At 36.2% G+C, this 12,440-nt stretch overlaps 1 protein-coding gene across 1 annotated transcript; it reads left to right on the top strand.

Moving 5' to 3' along the window:
* The first annotated feature begins 437 nt into the window (after positions 1-437).
* On the top strand, positions 438-12,440 carry LOC147400207 (protein STRICTOSIDINE SYNTHASE-LIKE 3-like). The gene is made up of 4 exons (XM_086445818.1): positions 438-931; positions 4,126-4,401; positions 6,499-6,666; positions 11,846-12,440. Exons 1-4 carry the CDS (start codon positions 603-605, stop codon positions 12,246-12,248), a joined length of 1,176 nt encoding a protein of 391 aa, XP_086301944.1. The 5' UTR covers positions 438-602; the 3' UTR covers positions 12,249-12,440.

Raw genomic sequence — 12,440 nt, 5'->3', positions numbered from 1 at the left:
AGTGGATGTGTGTAAGAACCATAGAGATATGAGTGAAAAAACATCTATAATTTCTACACACTTCCACGTTAAGAGAGGGAGATATAAGATACAATTGTAAGGACGATTCAAACGAGAAATAAATGTTAATTTGCCTAATCTTTCACTTTCTAACTGTGTCGGTACTATAAATCTCAAGGACATGTTAATCAATTAAACTTGTGTCGTGATAATATGACTTGTTAGGTGGCATATTTAATCGACACTGTGACGTGATAAGTTAAGGAATCGTAGATTTGTATATCTCAAGATACATAATTGCATTTTCCCATAAAAAAGTGTATCCCGAGGCATATAGTAATACTGTTCTCGAACTTGTCGACGTCAGGGTGTCAATTGAATATGCCACCTGGCAAGTCATATTATGAGGAATAATTAAACTTCAACGCTCTTCGACAAGATCACCAACATTAACAAATATGGTTGTGTTGTCGTTGGGAGGAGTGAAAGTTCGTTTTCTGCAAGATCTCCACCAAAATTTTCAAAAACAGTTACCAGACACCAAACCCTAATTTCATCCTTAAAATCTCAAATTCCTGCCGGAAAACCTCAGAATTCCAGCAATGGCATTGGTCGGAATCATTGCCGGACTGTTTCTCGTGTTAGCGATTTACTGTGGAATCGATCCTTTCAAGCACAGCGCCATCTCCAATTTCCCAGATTTCGAAGCTCGCAAGATCGATTTGTCACCTTGGTCTGAGATTCCAATGGGGAGAGATACTGAGAACTTGTTGCAGAGATCAGAGATTAAGTTTTTGAACGAAGTTCAAGGGCCTGAGAGCATCGCTTTCGATCCACTTGGTCGTGGACCGTACACAGGTGTTGCAGATGGGCGAGTTATTTTCTGGAATGGAGAGTCGTGGACCGATTTTGCGTACACTTCTCCAAATAGGTGAGTTTGAGTTACCTATTAAGAGAAAAAAGTTTCGTATCTTTCAGGGAAAGTTAGTAACTTTTTTTCCTAATTGGTAGGGAAAGTTTGTTATTGCTGGCCTATTAGAAAGCATATTTTCTAATTATATGAATTAGAAATAAGAAGGTTTTTTATTTTATTTTCTAAAATTAGTAGAACCAATTCTTGATATGTGTTTTGCCCTATTTTATCTTCATAAATATGATCCTTTATTTGTAGATCGGGTGCTTTTAGGAATCCCTTTTTTGGTCTTATTTCTAATTATATGAATTAGAAATAAGAATATTTATAGTTATTATTATTATTTTGAATTAGTAGAACCAACTCTTGATATGGGTTTTGCTATATTTTTATAGTTTATCATCTCATATATATGATCCTCCTTTATTTGGACATTGGGGTTAGAGGATCCCTTTTTTGGGTATTTCATAGAATAGTGGGAAAAGTCTACAAATTATGTAGTTTTAGTTGAAAGGAGTAGTAGGGAATAACTATTACTCTTTTAAGATAAAGTACAAGGTGCTTTTTATTGGAACACTACAAGTCAATGAGGGAATTTTGCTTGCAAGGCCAACTTTTCTTAACTAGTAATATGGTATCGTTCCTAATTAGTCAGGAAAGTCAGTAGCTTATGATAATAGGCATTTTCCTAATTGGGTCTTTCCTAGAATAGTTGGAAAAGTATCATAAATTATCTAATTATGGTTGCAAGGAGTAAGGAATAACTATTACTCTAAAAAGGTTCTCTCTATTTTTATTGAGAGCAGATATTGGCACCCCAATTTTTACTTATTACACCACAATTTCTTAAATTATTTATCACACCCCAATTAAAGATTAAAACACACCCTTCATACATTACAAAACTTTATAACACTCTTTCAAACAATTGCTGTAGTTGTTTACAATAATTATTAGGCTCATAAAATCTTAAGCCCTAAAAGATCCTTGATTGTAAATTCTGCTTCTTATTTTCTCGACATTCAGGAGTGTTTTTGTTTTTTCTTCTTCTTATAGATTGAACGTTGTTTGGCGTGGTTGTGTTGTCATAGTTTTAAAACTCGGTCTTTTTGTCTGGTTTGTTTCTAGTTGGAGGTTGTGAGATTGATAGAGTACCAATGCTATGATAGTATTCAAACCATGGCAAAGTGATAAGAAATGGAACCAAACTACGAAATGGTACGGGGCTAGTTATAACTAAATTATGGACCAGGATGGAGATATGATTGTCTTTTTCAAGGGAAAATTTAGTCAATAAAACTGATTTACTTTCTTAGATATATTAATGGGTGGCATGTGTGTTTGCACACGAATTAATAAAATTAGTTTTCATGTAAAATTGGAATCATCTTTATAATTAATATAAGATATTGTTTTAGAAATTTTAAAAGATAATCTAGCTTTATAACTCATTGTGTCAATTGATGTAATGTTAGCGTATTTTGTAAATTTAAAAAGCAATATAGATTTTTGTCGACAAAACTTGCCCTAAGATAATGCAATGCAAGTGCATTTTTTGCAATTTAAAAAATGTTAACTAATGTGGATTTGAGCCCATAATATTCACCCTTCTCTCTCTCTCTCTCTGTACTTGATAAAAAAAGGAGTAAAGATATTGGTAGTTTTAAGTCTAAAAAGAGAAGATTTCATTGGGTAAGTACGAGAAAATGATGTCACTGGCAGAATCAAGGGATATGTATAGTGAGCAATGAAAAGTAAATGTATGGTAATCATGGTTCAAAAACCAGTTGAAACCGATAAGTAATCAACATGAGGCTCTAATGATATGCAAAATTGAGAAATTCTTGGTCCTTTTAGACCGCTCCTTCACTATCACCCAATTTATCCTCAATTTATCATTTTTCTTAGTAAAAAAGTTAAATTTTCTCGTTCTTATCTCGTATTTTATTGTTATAGAGGCTATAATTTTGGATTTTTGACTTGCTTTTTCCAGAGAAAATTACAACTATGTTTCTCCTCACTTAGTCCTTTTATTCTTTTTTACATTCCAAAAACTGGATGAAGATTGTGGAGGTCTTTAAAAACCATATGATCCATGGTGTGGCTGAATGTTGTTATTTTGGAGGTAAAACTTTTATTTTTATTCATATTTTGAATTTCTTGCTTACAAATATGTTTAATAATGTTTGTTTAAGTTCACGATGCACTAATTTGCACCATGAAAATTAGTGAAAAAAATATTTGTTCACATTTTTAAGTATTTAATCCAAATTTAATAATTAGATTTTATAAACAAAGTAATATGAAGAACATAATAATTTCTTTTAATGTTTGGCTAAAAAACACCAAATGTGTTATATAGTTTATAGTTTATTGGGTGGTTTTTCATTGAGGTACAGTACCTGGTATTTTAATTTATAATGATGGTTATATTGAGCTTATGCACATAACACTCTAAAGGAGCTCCATGCCCCAACATTTTTCTGAACTTGGTGTGCCCGCATTTCAGCTCCTGCTTGCACACCTGTACCAACTCTACTCTCTGGTTACTACCATGCTTCAAAATGATGATTAACACGAGCCTTCTTTGGGACATCACCATATTCCAGTGATCTCGAGATGAGAACTATTTCCTTGGGCCATTTTTTGCATGAATTAGAAATTCCACTAAACGAGTTTTATCCGGCATAGTAGCCATGCAATTGTTTGTGGTTAGAGCAAGTCCCTATCTAGTAAACTAGTAATGAGAGTGAATGCCATTCAAACCAAGGTGCTGCCCTTCCCACTCATTCGGGTAGATAATCCTATTTGTAATTCTATACAAATTCCAATTCATGTGCCTGGGAGCACAATTGATAAATATGTCAAATTTTCCAAATAAAAAGGGTGGAGAAGGAACTTAAGACCTTGCATAGTGGCATGAATTGCCTCAGAGAGACACAATTTTTTCCTAGGAAGAACCAGTGTTGTCCTAAGACATCGCCCCTTCATTTCTTTGCAGGTGGGGATTTGGAATCTATTTCTAATTGTCCCAATGGTTTGATGTATTTACTGTAATGAAGCACGTGTCTTGTTTTCTTTTTTCCTTTCCATTTCTTGAATAAAGTTGTCTTGAGTTTTTTAATTTTTTTTACCTGTACTTGTTTGTGGATAAGTGGATTCTTTTTGGAATATGGTCTTTTAGGATTATATCTCTTGCCATCTCTGTCTAGGTCAGAGCTCTGTAGCTGGAAGACATCACTTTTGAGTTACTTGAAGAACGAGCACGTGTGTGGCCGACCATTGGGAATCCGTTTCAACCAGAAAACTGGAGACTTATATATCGCTGATGCATATTTCGGGCTGATGAAGGTGGGACCTGAAGGTGGGTTGGCAACATCGCTTTCAACTGAAGCAGAAGGAGTACCACTGAAGTTCACGAATGATCTCGACATAGATGATGAAGGGAATGTTTATTTTACGGATAGCAGCACCAAATACCAGAGGAGGTACTCCTTTTCTTTGTACTAATCTCCTTCGCCATGTAGGTTTTGCTACATTTGCTGTGAATGATGCCTTGAAATTTGTTTTGTTCTAGTTTAATTTTCATTATTGTCGGAATGTGCCCAAACACCACAATTCTTTTTTTTTTTTTTCTCCCTTGTAATGGAGAAGAATTGATACCTTTATTCACGAAGTTTCAATGTGGAGATGTCCAAGGTGGCTCCATCGAGTGTTTATGATCATCCATTAAGTCACATTGTTTTGAGTGGTATAACAGATACAGCTGACAATGCAGTAATATTTCTATAAATGGGGCGGCTGAGATCATCTTACGGAAAATTTTGGCCTCAGATGTATTACTTGTTAAAATATGGGGCTCAGCCCAATCTGAAGATTAAGAATGCAGAATTTATGACTAACTTAAAAAAAGGTTTCTGGACCTGAAACTAGGCTGTTTTTTGGCTCTTCGGATGAGTGCTAGCTTCCATTCCAGTCCAAACTTTTATAAGTCAGATTTTTTTTGTTTTTTTTGTTGTTGTTGGGTGGGGGAGTAAGTATAGGTTGATTAAGAGAAATAGCAAAGTAAAATTGAAGGAGGTGAAAAGACCTACCTATAAAAATCCAACTGATAAGCAAGAAACAAATCTACTATGGAATACTACAGACAGACTCCCATCTGAATAGAAAGTCTTTGAAGAAGGCCCCCCTAAATTTTGAACACTTTTTCCCAGAACAATATCAAACCCGAGATAGTAATTATGATTTCAAGGATGGAGTTCTCACACCCATAAAAAAACCCTGCAATTCCTCTCCATCCATATATCATATCATACGACAAAGGTTATCAACCTCTGTAGAATGTTTTCTTGAAGGTTAAAAGCAGTGGACTGTCAACCACTAAAGAGATCACTCACAGATAAGGAAATAAATGGGACCACACATCATAAGGAAAAGGATAATGAATGAGCATATGATTCACAGATTCCTCGGAACATTTGTATAGATAACAGTAATTTGCTGATATGATACTCCAGGCCATAATGGTGTCCATAGTTGGAATCTTTCCCAAAGACCAGGACCAAATGAACAAAAAAGAGAAGCATATTTGGATGGAACTTGTGGAATGTAGATCGAGGATGCTTGACCAAAGAATGGTAAAAGGATTTGACCAAGAATTTCCCATCCTGGTTACACAATTACTCCACTTGTACATAAAATTAGCCTTTTTTTCTCTCTTCAAACTTGGTTGAGTCATTCCCAAGTTGAAAAAACAATTTCCTTGTGAAGTCCCTGTCTTGATATCATATCGGGCATCGAATGAACATTGAGTGCTGTTTCCATAAAAGGTTTGCTACGTCCCTGAAACAGGCATTGCATAATGGCACACTGACACAACATATGTACGTGATAGTTCAATGGGTCCCATCTAGAAAAACATGTTTGCCAAACTGGATAATCCTCTTACCAATCACTAAATAGAAAGTCAGAAAAGAATAGGACAATGGTTACGAAAAGAATCATCAATAAGAAGGTTAGTTATCACTCATTCTGATTCTTTTTTCCTGGCCTAGGAGATCTTCAAGGAGAACACAGGGTAGGCTTGTAAGTCAGACCCATTGTACATGTGCTACAGATTCCATGGTTTGGAATAGATTTTGATTGATGTGGTTTAGAATAGATCATTGTAACATCTTAACAGTTTGAACGAATACCATTATTTTACTAGACACAATGGTGTTTTGTGGTAAAAAATGGTAACAAATAGTATAGGCTTGTTAACATTGCAACCGTTTTCTTTATACCATGACAAATATATTATGCAGTTGGTTAACATTCATTATGGTTGACATCACATTATGGGTGTCCCATGTTCCTATGTTGTTGGGAGCTTATGAGTTTCCCATGTTTCATTTCACCTGTATATTACAAGATTCTTAGCTCTCCATTATGTTATTTTTGAAGTGGTGGTTAAACTAAAGATGGCCAAACTGTTTATCTGAATCCATTAGGTTTCCTTTGTCTTTTGCACATGGTGGCATTGTTTTTTTTTTTCTTCCCCTAATTGATCTGCGGCGATGTTCTAACATTGTGTCTTCTTTTAGGAACTTCATCCAGCTGGTTTTTTCTGGGGACGAAACAGGGAGGGTTTTGAAATACAATCCAATTACAAAGGAGACAACTGTCCTTGTTAGAGACCTCCAATTTTCTAATGGAGTGTCCATGAGCAAAGACAAGTCCTTTTTTGTCTTCTGTGAAGGATCCTTAGGAAGGTAATTCTCTTTAACTTTATCAAGAAAATTTTATTCCAACATCAATGTATTTCTCAATTGTTTTTGACATGTGCCGTGTATTCATGAAATTAGAGTTGAATGGTGAAATAGGGTTTCATGTTAACTTATGAACCCTAATATTGGGATATGGCATGTAGGTAGGTAATCATAAATTAAGTCCTATTTATTGGAAATAATGTAGTTTCTTATTATTAATTCTATGTAAGGGCTTTTATGTCCATTCACATTTTAGTTAACATATATATATATAGGATTAGGATCCGTATATACATAAAGCTACTCATAAAGCTACAACGTGTTTTGTCTTATATGGGCAAAAATGTTTGGAATGGGCTGATTTTTTGTGAGGATGATCTCTATGGTGAGTAGATCATCCTTGCCAAAAATCAGCCCATTATGAAACTTCTAGCCCCGTGTTTACAAGTTGAAAAATTTTAGACGGTCCAATTTTTGTAAATCAATTTTGATGGGGTTAGAAGTTTTGGAATGGAATGATTTTTTGCAAGGATGATCCCCTAACTACAGAGATCATCCTCACAAAAAATCAGTCCATTCCGAACCTTTTTACCCATTTAAGACAACAACGTTGTAGCTTTATGAGTAGCTTTATGTGTCTACAGAACCCGACCCATATATATATATATATCTGCCAAGTGCTCATTATGAGACTTGACATTACTTTCTACAATTCTTCTTGGTATCAAAGCCCTAAAAGACGTCCCACCCGTTTTTGGGTTCTCCTCTTCAATTTCTTTTGGGACCTTGAAGTCTCTCCTCTTCTCCTTTCCTCTCTCCTCTTTTCGTCCCTTCTCAACATCTCTAGATCTTGAGACCTAATAACCTAGCCGCAGTTTCGTTAGAAGGTCTCCCCTTCGGGGACTTTTTTAATTTTGATTCATATTTCCTTTATTGCATGTTGCGATAGGGTTTTTCTTAGTTTTTCACATTCTGCGTTGTGCTTTTTTTTTCCCTTCAATAGGGTTCTTTTTCCTACCTTTGCTATTGTTCTACGGAGTTCTTTTGTGACTTACGATAACTACTAAAAGCGCCCTCGATCCGCAGGTTGCGGATCTTCTTTTTTTGAGTTTGGAATTTGGGAGTCGCCACGTAGTTATTATGATCTAGGAATCGAATATTGACTTTGAATAGATAAAAAAGCACTGATCTACAAAAAAGAACGGGTCCGGGGATCACGTTACGGGTTTGGAAGGTGTTAGGCACCAACCCCGCCTGGCAACCGCCGGTTTCTACTTTTTCCAAAAAAATTACATTACTAAATGGACCTAAAAATAAATAAATAAAAACAATACCTGATTGATTGCGACAACTGGTTCCCTCAGAGTTGGCGGAGAGTATCTTCGTATGAGTTTTCTTGTTTATTCTCTGTCACTAAATTTGCTTTTGATCTTCAAGTTGATGTATCCTCCTAGATCTGAGTATTTTCTGATTTTTTTGGAAGGTTTCTGGGTGTTTTAGGAGGGTTTCTGGGTGTTTTTTGAGCAGAAACTAGGAGTTGGGGATTCAAATTTAGGATTTTGGGAAGGCTGAGGGGTGTTTCTGACCTCTCTTTCCTAGGGTTTATTTTGACCTGCGAGATTGGGTTGTGGAGGCTCCTATTTATAGAGTTTTTTGGGAGCTTTTTAGTTTGACTTGGTTTCTTTTAGATAAGATTAAATTGTTTAATTAGGGTTTAATTAGAGTTTTGAATTAAGATTTTAGGGTTTTGATTCTTACGTTCAATGAAAGAATATTTTTTTAAGTTTTCTTAGAAAATCTCCTTAATTATATCTTTAATTCTTTGGGCCCCCAGATGGAGGGGTCTTTTAATAAATGTCAGGTGGGCTCCATTTGAACAAGTGGGCTACCACTTAAAATTTGGCCCGTGGACTTAATTAATTGATTTTATTTGTTTAAAATTTTAAATTTAATTTATTAAGGTTTCACTTTATGTTCATTAATATTTTAATTATTAATTTCGAAAATTTGAATTTTTAGGGTTGGAAAATTATCGTTTTGCCCTCAAAGAGGGCTTTTACGTTTCTAAGTCGTTTTTTTGATGTTTTGGGATGTTTTGAAATTAGTTTTTCGTAAAGAATTCAATGGGAGTATCGGTTTGTGTCATTTATGAATTTTTCGGTGTGAAATGATCATGGACCCTATGAGGGGTATTTTCGTAATTTTGTCAAATTTGGTGAAAATTGGCGAAACGGTTCATTTGATTTTAATTTACTGTTTTATGTGTTCGAAAGGGCTTTCCCAAGCGTAGTGTAGACTATAGGGATGTTTTTGATGTCAAGGGTATTTTGGTAATTTAGTCATTTTTAATAAAGTAAAGCTTTTTTTTGTTGCAAAATGATGATTTCTATGTTTTTGGGTCACATTTTTCTAGCGTAGCGTGGTTTTTAAAGTTTTGTTTGCTTGAGATACCCCATCTGAATTTCTGAAACATATCTAGTAACAAATAAAAACATTGGAATATTCATCCATCATTAGGAACTGTCGCAATTGGGTTGAGTTGATTAATCAGGTGAGTACGAAAATGGGGTGTCTACAACCACTGTCTTTTGTGATTTACGACAGCCACAGTGTGCTGTGTAGGTAAGTGCGACAACACCTAAGGAGTTTTTTCTTTGGCATTTGTGACAACAACAATCACCTAGAGGGTGTTCTTGACCTACGACATAGCAGATTACTGTGTTTTTGGCCTACGACAACAACAAATTGCTGTGTAGGTGTCTGTGACATCAACTGGGGGCTACGTAAAGCCTTGCGACAACAACCAAGTACCCTTTATGACCTGCGACAACAAGTAGGAGGGTTTTGTGGCATCTACGACAGCAACCAACTTGTTTTGGAGCCCTAGGACAACAACAAATTGTTGTGTTGGTGATTGCGGCATCAACAGGGGCTATGTGAAGCCCTGCGACAGCAACCAAGTCCGCTTTCTGTCCTATGACAACAATAAGGTGTTGTGTAAGTGACTACGACAGCAACTAGGTACCTTTTCTGACCCCACGACATCAACAAGGGAGTTGTTTTGTGGTGACTTCTACTTAGTCCCTTGGTGATTTTTCGACTGCAACAATTGTGTGTTTCTGGGACCTTCAAATCAAAGTTTCGACTACTTTGTTCGTAATAATCAATGACATTGCATCAAGAGAACAAGGACTCCAACACCATTTTTTGAGCAAATTCTCAGCCCAACGCATTACCAGTGCCTTATTAGATGGTCAGAATTTTCAGTTTTGATCTCGGTCAGTTAGACTTTATTTGGGTAGTAAAGGGAAATCTGGATGGCTTTTGGGCACCATAATAAGCCACCCTTTACTAATCCCAAAATTAAACCATGGGAGATTGACAACTGCATTATCCTTGGATGGCTTTTTAATTCAATGGAGCAGCTCATCTACACCATGTTCATATATCATGAGACTGTCTCCTCGTTGTGGTCAGCCCTTACTTAGACATATGCGCATGCTCGGAATGACTCAAGGATCTACGAGCTTTATCGAAACATCGCCTAAGCTACCCAAGGGACTCAGAGTGTATCTGACTACTTTGGATTCCTTCAGTTTCGATGGGAGGAGTTCTTTCACTATGAGTCTATGACTGAGTTGTTTGCAGAGGCAGTTGGGTATGTGGTTACGCGGATTACTAAACATCAGACATGCCAGTTGCTCATAGATTTACGTCTTGAGTTCAAGGCATTTCGGACAAAGATTCTTAGCATCACACCTTTACCCTATTTATTTGAGACATTTGCGACTATTTATAATAATGAGCTTCGTTGCCGTGTAATACCCTCTCAGACTCGGGCCTCTGGCGTTATCTCTGCTCTAGCTACAGATTAGATGACTTTAACAGTCAATTCGAGGTTTTTGACTCTCATACTCAGCGATTTAGGAGTTGAGTTCGTGGAGGCTATGGCCGTGGTAAAGGGAGTGGTCTTACTTGTAGTCATTGTGGGAAGAATAGCCATGAAAAGACCTGTTGCTTTCAGCTTTATCCCCATCTGTTGCGATCTTCTGCCACTCCTTCTTTGGGACAGTCCGTGCCATTGTTGTGGAGTCATCATCAGTTCCTCGTACTGATACTCTTGCTTCTCTTGGTGCTTGTGAGCTTATTTGTCTTAGATTTTTGCTAATGGAGCTGGGTTTTCCGATCTTTGGTTCTTCCACTTTGTTTTGTGATAACAAGTCTATCATCATGCTTGTTTCTGACTCAGTTCTTCACGAAAGAACTAAACATATAGAGGTTGATGTTCACTTTCTCAGGGAGAAAGTTCGATCTGGTGCTCTTCAGACGACTTTTATATCTTCTTTAGATCAACTTTGCCGATATGCTTACGAAGTTTGTTAGTCCTTCTGTTACTAACTCTCATCTTGTCAAGTTGGGCTTAGTTGATATATTTGCCCCAACTTGATGGGGAGTATTGGAAATAATGTAATTTCTTATTATTAATTCTATGTAATGGCATTGATGTCCATTCACACTTTAGTTAATATATATATATATCTGCCAAGCTCTTATTATGAGACTTGACAATTATTTTCTACAATTCTTCTCAATTAACCTTGTTTACTTTATCTATATCATCATCATCGTCGTTGTCAAAGCTTTATCCCAATAATTTGGGGTATGTTGGAGCAAATCTTGTACCTTACATTCAATTTGAAATCTTCTTTTAGTTCAATTATATGCTCTCATGTTCTTGTGGCTATTCCTTTCGCTCTTCTGCATCTTTCAAACTTCATTAATTTTTTTTCTTTCGTTCATCTAAGCATCCTCATCTCTGCAATGCTCAATCTATAAGCTTGTTTCTTGATTGCCCAAAATTCAATTCCATTTAACCAATCCTATTACTATCTTATAAAATTTGAGATATCACACCAACTTTTATTAACAGCACCCCAGATGAGTGTTAATTCTATGGTGATTAACATATGAATTGAGGTGTTGTTAGTAAAAGTTGGTGTGGCAATAGATGCTCTCTAAAATTTTCCTTCTAATTTGATTGGGATGCGTTAATCACATAGCCCTCCAGAACTAAACCTTGCCCTAATTCTATGGACAACCTCCTCCTCATTCTTTCGATCCTCGTGTAAACTGATGCAACGTATTAACATGAATTTGATACAAATTAAATGTATTGATACAGGTTGAGGAGATATTGGTTGAAAGGAGAGAAAGCAGGGACATCAGAGGTATTTGCGATCCTGCCTGGATTCCCCGATAATGTGAGAACCAACGAGAATGGTGAATTCTGGGTTGCTATCCATTGCCGACGTTCCATGTACTACCATATTGGCAGCCTTTATCCTCGACTAAGGAAATTCGTGCTTAAGCTCCCAATTACGGCCAAGTTTCAATACCTTATGAACCTCGGATTCCGACTCCATGCAATGGTTATAAAGTACAGCCCTGAGGGGAAGCTCTTGCAGATATTGGAGGACAGTCAAGGGAGAGTAGTTAAAGTGGTTAGTGAAGTTGAAGAGAAGGATGGAAAGCTGTGGATAGGAAGTGTTTTAGTGTCGTATATTGCAGTATATCAGCTGGAATGAGGTATTTTATTTCATTATCAAAGCTAGAATTAGGTCATTTATTATTATTCCACCTTTTATGTTCATAATAAAATATGTGTAACCAAATATAATAAGGCAGAATAAATAATCCTAGAACTCCAAGAAATTTGAAGGCTGCCTATTTGAATCTTCGAAATTAAGTCAATAGTAGAAGCAAGGATATTATTGATC

The sequence above is a fragment of the Akebia trifoliata genome, chromosome 6 (assembly GCF_017979445.1).
Source record: "Akebia trifoliata isolate Shusen 1 chromosome 6, ASM1797944v1, whole genome shotgun sequence".
Classification (NCBI taxonomy): Eukaryota; Viridiplantae; Streptophyta; class Magnoliopsida; order Ranunculales; family Lardizabalaceae; genus Akebia; species Akebia trifoliata.
This window is presented reverse-complemented; position numbering and strand designations above follow the sequence as displayed.

Excerpts from the sequence above, each read along its gene's own strand:
- LOC147400207 (XM_086445818.1), top strand. The coding sequence starts at position 603 with ATGGCATTGGTCGGAATCATTGCCGGACTGTTTCTCGTGTTAGCGATT. Across the intron at positions 4,402-6,498 it reads AGCACCAAATACCAGAGGAG|GAACTTCATCCAGCTGGTTT; the intron begins GTACTCCTTTTC and ends GTCTTCTTTTAG. Across the intron at positions 6,667-11,845 it reads TGTGAAGGATCCTTAGGAAG|GTTGAGGAGATATTGGTTGA; the intron begins GTAATTCTCTTT and ends GTATTGATACAG.